The sequence below is a fragment of the Pocillopora verrucosa genome, chromosome 1, assembly GCF_036669915.1.
Source record: "Pocillopora verrucosa isolate sample1 chromosome 1, ASM3666991v2, whole genome shotgun sequence".
In the NCBI taxonomy this organism is placed as follows: Eukaryota; Metazoa; Cnidaria; class Anthozoa; order Scleractinia; family Pocilloporidae; genus Pocillopora; species Pocillopora verrucosa.
Genome location: NC_089312.1, coordinates 33,734,835 through 33,741,829, shown reverse-complemented (window position 1 = coordinate 33,741,829; position 6,995 = coordinate 33,734,835). Strand labels below are relative to the sequence as shown.

At 39.8% G+C, this 6,995-nt stretch overlaps 1 protein-coding gene across 1 annotated transcript; it reads left to right on the top strand.

Moving 5' to 3' along the window:
- The first annotated feature begins 5,991 nt into the window (after positions 1–5,991).
- Positions 5,992–6,660, top strand: LOC136279220 (probable serine/threonine-protein kinase kinX). The gene has a single exon (XM_066162819.1). The coding sequence runs from the start codon at positions 5,992–5,994 to the stop codon at positions 6,658–6,660; it is 669 nt and encodes a 222-aa protein (XP_066018916.1).
- Positions 6,661–6,995: the final 335 nt, after the last annotated feature.

The window sequence follows — 6,995 nt, the reverse complement described above, 5'->3', positions numbered from 1 at the left end:
TTCGCTAAACAAAATGTTAGGCAATTTTTCAATAGTGTTGATGGCACATTTGTCTGTTACTGCTGTAATAAAAAATAGAGGCATCAAAAAAGGCATCGGTGGCATCCGGAAAGGCACCAAGAAGAATTATATTTACGTTTTGTAACTTTCTGCGTGACGTGCGTAGCGAAAAAAGAAAACCAAAACCGTGGACCCCAAATGAATTCTCCCACCTTACCCAAAAAATTTTCAAAAATTTTGCAACTTCTCCTGTTCCTATTCGTAGGTCCGGCCAAGCCTTTATGGTCATTGGCCCTCGTATAGCCGCTAACTATGGCTTATAAATACAGTTGTTTAGCGTTAAATTGTAAAACTCCCCGAAGAAGTCTACTATAGTTAGACGAAACGCGCCGGAGAATAAAGAAATTTTACAACTACTGTTCGTAGAGTGCTGCTCACCAGTCTAGTTTTAAAGATTTTTTCAAAAATTTGGTGCGATATCTGTGGTCAGTTTTTCCATGCAGGTTGTCTGGATATACCTTTCGCAGAGACGTGGGGGGACAGAGACACCAACACAACATTTCACCTGCTGTTCGGTTTTCATCCTGAGTTCATTTGATTATAAATATTTAAGCATGGTAAACACATTAGCCTTCACTTGGCTGTTTCTCGAAGCTCAGTGTTTTCTTACATACCTTTTTCACGTGTAATGAGGCGATTGAATACATATAATAAACACTAAAAGAACTACAGCTGATGGAAATTTTAAATTTCTTATCTGAAGGCTGTGGATACAAACTTATCAATGACTCTAAAAATATAAAAATCTTGAACGAAATTTTTTTAGAGTTGCTTAGCTTGAGTTTTCCGGAATCGAAAGTCGAGATTGCAAAATTCAAGTGAAAAGCAAACCAACTGTGATTAACGCCTTAAACAAGTCAAGATACTTTTTTTCGTCCTACAACAAGTTATATATCGTAAATATCATTCTTCTTGATGCCTTTCCCGGTGTCACCGATCGCGATGCCTTTCCCGATGCCTCCGTTGGTTAATATAGCAGTAAAAATATTGTTCCAAACGTTTGGAAAATTGCTTAACTTTTTGAGTAGCGAAGTATAACCTGTAACATTTTGGCTTTACAACACGATTGTTTTTTGCAAGTTACAAAACGTAAATATAATTTTTCTTGGTGCCTTTCCGAATGCCACCGATGCCTTTTCCGATGCCTCCATTGTTTGATACAGCAGCAAAAGATATATCTGCCATCAACACTTTTGAAAAATTGCTTTACATTTTATTTAGCGAAGGATACTGTTAACACTTCGGCTTTACAACACTATTGTTTTCTGCAACTACAACTGATATGTATCTATATGAATTATTAAATTCGTTTCCCCGCTGACCACCCGTATTTCGGTTTTTACTTCTTTCCCCGCTCGTCGCCCGTGATGTAGTAACTCCCAATTGTCTCGGTTAATCCTGGATCCAAACGTGAGCTATGACGTCATCGAAAAATACGGTGGCTTCGCCTTGCTTTGTATCTTTTCGCCACACTTCGTAATAATTTCGCGCGCGACTTAGTGCAATCGACTCTAGCTTGCCACTGGAAACAAGCTGTACCTAGATTCTTCTACACAGAAACAAAAAATTAGTTTATTTCTATCAATATACCGAAAATTATCAAACATTGGAACGATCTTCCTATTGACGTATTTAATTTTCGTGATTGCCCTAACTTTAGTAAGTTTAAATTAAGATTGAAGAATCATATGAATGTTTATTGAATGGCCATTTTATATTTATTTATGATACTTATCTGTTTTTCACTTGACTTTTTTATATTTTTAGTACTTGTTTTTGTATAGGGACCTTGAATAATTTTATATTTTTTTCTTTAGGAGACCCTTGATATAGGGCTAACCTCTGGGTTTCCTTTTTCTTAATAACTACGTTTTTGTATGTTATTCTGAAATAAAGTATTGCACCTAAAAGTGGTCGGAAATTGAATTTTTCAAGCTCTAAGGACAACGCTTCGGCGCGCACGAAAAGCACAACTCACTTTTGTGGTATTCACTATTTACTAATGCCAGGAGCACAGAACCTGGGTTCCTGTTAAAGAGTGATATGGCCAGCGCCATTAAATACATAGGATCTCGATGGGGTGATGGCCTTTACGACTGACGGTTAAAATTTCTCAATATTTTTACGCCTAGTAGTTAAATTTTTTTGCCGTTGTACAGTCACTGAGTTAAACTCATTCAGACCCTCTACACAGAACAGGAGGATTCCTCACTTCGGATTTCCAGGTCCACTACCGTGTGTACGTATTTCTTGAGTGTGCGCTATTCTTTAGGCATGGGCTTGCCTCGTCATTTGCCCAAGTGACGCAAGGCGTAGCTAGGGGGGAGGGGTTCCTGGGGCGCCCATGACCCTCCCTTTGTAAGCCTTTTCCTAAGCAAACATCCTACAATATTCCATATGGGCCTTTAAGTCGCGTCAATACGAGCCCACTGAAACAAAAGGGGGAGCAGCGGTATAAGCCATACATAGTTGGCGATTCCCGGATGGTGTCCCAGTTTACATACGGGGTTTCATTTGAAAATGTCGAAACAAACAAAACGTTTCAACTATTTTCAGCGCTAGAAAAAGAAGTAAGGAAGTTCCTCATCTGACTTACCTTTAGGTCTTTCTTGTCACAAAAATGAAAACATCTGGTGCACAAAGTATCCTCTTGTATGCTACGCATGCCTATGTTTTTTTGTTTTTGTAAAGAAGAATAAAATGATACAGTCTTACGCGGAGGTACTTGAGGGTGAGTCCGAAGTATGGGCAAGCACTGAGAGAAGCGCACGAAACCCTCAACCCGGCTGGGATTTCCTTATTTGGGCTGATTGCTTGAGGTTCGAATCCTCACAAGTGTCTGAGATTGCAACGCTTCTACTTTTCTTATGCTTCTTGTCATACCATTTGCGTCAGGTGATCCAGCCTTTCCGCTGAGGGTAAAATGTATGTTACTGAAACACGATCCTCCGTCAAGCTGAAAAAGAAGAGTGCTTGAAGTAAATGACTGTTGCTGATAGACATTTACACGAAATTGAAATCTCTCAAACTCTCTCCCTTCGTTGTATATAATCAAAGACTAAACATTCAAAAGAACGCAGAGGCTTCTTGAGATAAACCACACTTACTGGAAATTCGAAAGAAAGGGAAAATATATTTTCAGCACTGTTTCATAGCTATTTTGCGGCTGCAGCACACCAACTTGATGTTAGTCTAAACAATGGTTCAGTTGATCAGTAAAGTGTGATTAAGGTTGATTCTATCAAAATGTTTTGTTTTTTTCCCTTTGCACACAACATTGTGCTAACTGAAAAAGGGTTTTAACTTATTTCTCTTGTTTTCTGTTTTCTCGACAAATGTAAAGTCTATAAATTCCATGACTGCCATATTTCATAACCTAGGAGTGGAATATTCAGCTGAGACGGAGGAGTGTCCACTTTGGTAATCACTCACAAATTTAGTGGCTCTGTTTCAGTTACAAGTGGCTGTATCCCACTTCTGATAGCCTGCAACGAAATGGAAAAAACTAACAATTGTATCAATCAGAAATACCTCTTCATCCATTACAACTGCAGTCATGGATTTGTTAGAAGTAGAATCTCTAACACTCGTTGTTTGTTTGGTTGATTCTTCTTTAATCTCCTTTCTTCTCAAGATGTTACAACGGGGACTAACTTCTACCTAATGAAAAAAGCGAGGGTCACCGTTTATAAGGTGACACTACAGATAACACTACTAAGCTGTCAATCTTCTTGTATCGTCATCGTTCCATCTCAGCCAGCGAATCCCGTTAGATTACATATGACAGTTCCTACTTACTAGGTATGCGCCTTCAAGTTATTTGAGAAGTTACAAAGTCATCTACTACCTGAAATTTCTTATTCTTACAGTTGAGATCGGCCAGAACAGAAACGAGATTGGTAATATAAAAATCATAACTAACCTATTAGCAAAATATTATTCACATCCGAAAGGGCATCTTACGAGAAAATTGCCTCAGAAGACCGTTACATAACAAAATCATGATTACAAAAGTTGGAGAATGAAGGGCGTTCACAAGTAGCGCCTCCAAGTTGCGAATTGCGAAACATGAAGCGTATCACACGTTTACACCTTTAAGAACGAGAGGTGTCGAACGTGACCTTTTACCAGAGAGATTCACTCTTCCTGGATTAACAAATTAACATAATTAGTAACATAGCTTTCCCAAGACATTATCACGAGTTCTAATTACCGTAGAAACTGAACAACTGTTTCCATGTCAACTTCACGATCATAACGAGGAAAACATGACCAAACTCTACCTTTAAGATAAGACTTCCAAAAGGAATAAGAATTAATCAACTTGCCTTTTTATAATTTGCAGGAATAGTTTAAAGTAATATAATATTTCCATTCCCTTCCCCGACACCAATATAAGGAAACTCTTACGATATTTCAGATCAAATATAGCTGTATTTTTATCGTTTAACAATTTTGACGAAGTGTTGAAGACATTGGTGATACACAGAATACTTGTAATTTAGTTTGAAAATAAAATTGATTTAAGTGAAGTGAGGATTTCAACGATATCGAAATTTAGGAAACGTTGTCTAAGAAAAATTAAATCGTATAAAGTCTGTGTGGGAACTTTCTTCCCGTCTACCTCACACTTGTTTGCTATTCCTTCGGTGTGAAATTTTATCATGCTGCTCAGTTTCTATTAGCCTATGATTTCTTTTACTATGTTGTAACATGGAGGTCCAGGTTCTTTGCAGAACTGTTGTACGCTAGAGTCTTTCTCCTCTTGTGTTACCCATTCTAACAAACGCCTCAAACCAGAAAAAAATTGTTTAAAGCTGTGAACTGTTTACAGTGATATCTTGGTAAAGTGAGAATCCGATGGAGTCACTTTGGGCGTTGATCGCAACGTTTCGACTGCAATACTGCTAGTCTTCATCAGGCGATGAGGTCGATTGTTTACGTGTCGCTATTTGTAGCACGTTGGTTGGCTGCTATTGGTGCATTTCGATTCTCATTATTATTCCGGTTGCTAGATGGTGTTCCCTCATAGGTCCTCATTGATCAGCTGTTGTGTTGTGTGATCGTGGGTATCCAAGCTTCGGGAATTTCGATTCCACTATCCACAAGTATTTGAGGGAACAGGCGATAGCAAAAGCGACTTGCAAACCTAAGATCTGGAAACGATACGTGGATGATTCTTTCACAGTCTCAGACCGGGACCATGTCAACGGATTTTTACAACACCTAAACAGTCAACAGCCTACCATTCGTTTTACCATGGAAATCGAGAAAGATAACACCATTCCTTTTCTCGACACAACAGTTACATGGGACTCAGACGGTCTTCTCAATTCCACTGTCCACTGTCTTCGTTTGGCTCACTCAGCGCCTAGAATACGCCGGTAAATGACGTCATTGTGTGTAAGAGCAATGTATTGGTGGAGCAGTAGCTTTATAATAGTATTCCAGGATGTACAATGCTAGGTCTATTCTTTCTAACATGACTTAATTTTTATATAAATCTATATTATTAATTATCCTATGTCAAGATGTTTGCACGAGTTTCTGAAAATAGATATTTCTGTCGAGGGGATAAAAATAATTTTTAAATAATTTCACTTACCAGGCAAAGAACGTTCAAGAGACTTCAAGAGCCGCGTCACACAATAAGCTACAATAACAACTTTTCGTAAGGGAAGGTACGTTTTTTATTGATAGGGGTGGGTCGGGGTATTTTAAAAATTTTTTGCGAAAAAAGTCGTGGTCTTCCCACTTCCCAGAATGGATTAATGCATGACCCTTCACAAATACCTACACAACATCTGAACCTCCCCCCACCTCCTCCTAGACAAAAATAATCCGAAGTGAAAATAACTAACCGGAAGTGTTGCTCACATAACCGCGTCTGTGCACAAAGCAGTCAATTGCGTAGCGTGTGAAAACTTGAAAATGGGCAAGGATGTACGAGGAATAGAAAGAAGGAAATGCGCTTGTGGTGAATGCGAGGATTTCATGAGGTCAGATGGAGCAACTTATGGATGTTATGGCTGTTTGCCGACTCGCCTTTCTAAAAGGATGCCCGCTACTTCTCTGACTCTGTCGGTGGCACATCGGGTGCGAGAACGAGTGAAGGTGCGAGAACAAGTGAAGGTGCGAGAACAAGTGAAGGTGCGAGAACAAGTGAAGGAGCGAGAACAAGTGAAGGTGCGAGAACAAGTGAAGGTGCGAGAACAAGTGAAGGTGCGAGAACAAGTGAAGGTGCGAGAACAAGTGAAGGTGCGAGAACAAGTGAAGGTGCGAGAACAAGTGAAGGTGCGAGAACAAGTGAAGGTGCGAGAACAAGTGAAGGTGCGAGAACAAGTGAAGGTGCGAGAACAAATGAAGGCGCGAGAACAAGTGAAGGTGCGAGAACAAGTGAACGTGCGTGAACAAGTGAAGGTGCGAGAACAAGTGAAGGTGCGAGAACAAGTGAAGGTGCGAGAACAAGTGAAGGTGCGAGAACAAGTGAAGGTGCGAGAACAAGTGAAGGTGCGAGAACAAGTGAAGGTGCGAGAACAAGTGAAGGTGCAAGTCCAGAGAAGTGGAAAGATGAAGACCTGGGGTGGTTTCCGAACATAAAGGGCGAATATACCGAGTTCTCAAATAGAATTCTACCAAAATTCTATCTGTCCTTTTGGATCACTTGTCCCCGTCTACAAGGAACGCTTTCGCCGCAGTTTCGTGGTTGAAAGCTTTGCTTGTAGATACAAATTTTAGGTTACTATACACTTCGCACGTTTGTTAACAAATAATAGTCAACTAAGCGACAAGGAGTAATTTTTCCTGCAACAAAAAACTGTGACCCTCCCGCAGTTGCGAATAAAACACGTTAGACCCTCCCCAATTTGTAAAAATTTACTAATGACTCTCCCCGAAGCCCCGGCTCACCCACCCCCCCCCCCCTAAATAAAAAA

Coding starts and splice junctions, on each gene's coding strand:
- LOC136279220 (XM_066162819.1), top strand. CDS start 5,992: ATGGGCAAGGATGTACGAGGAATAGAAAGAAGGAAATGCGCTTGTGGT.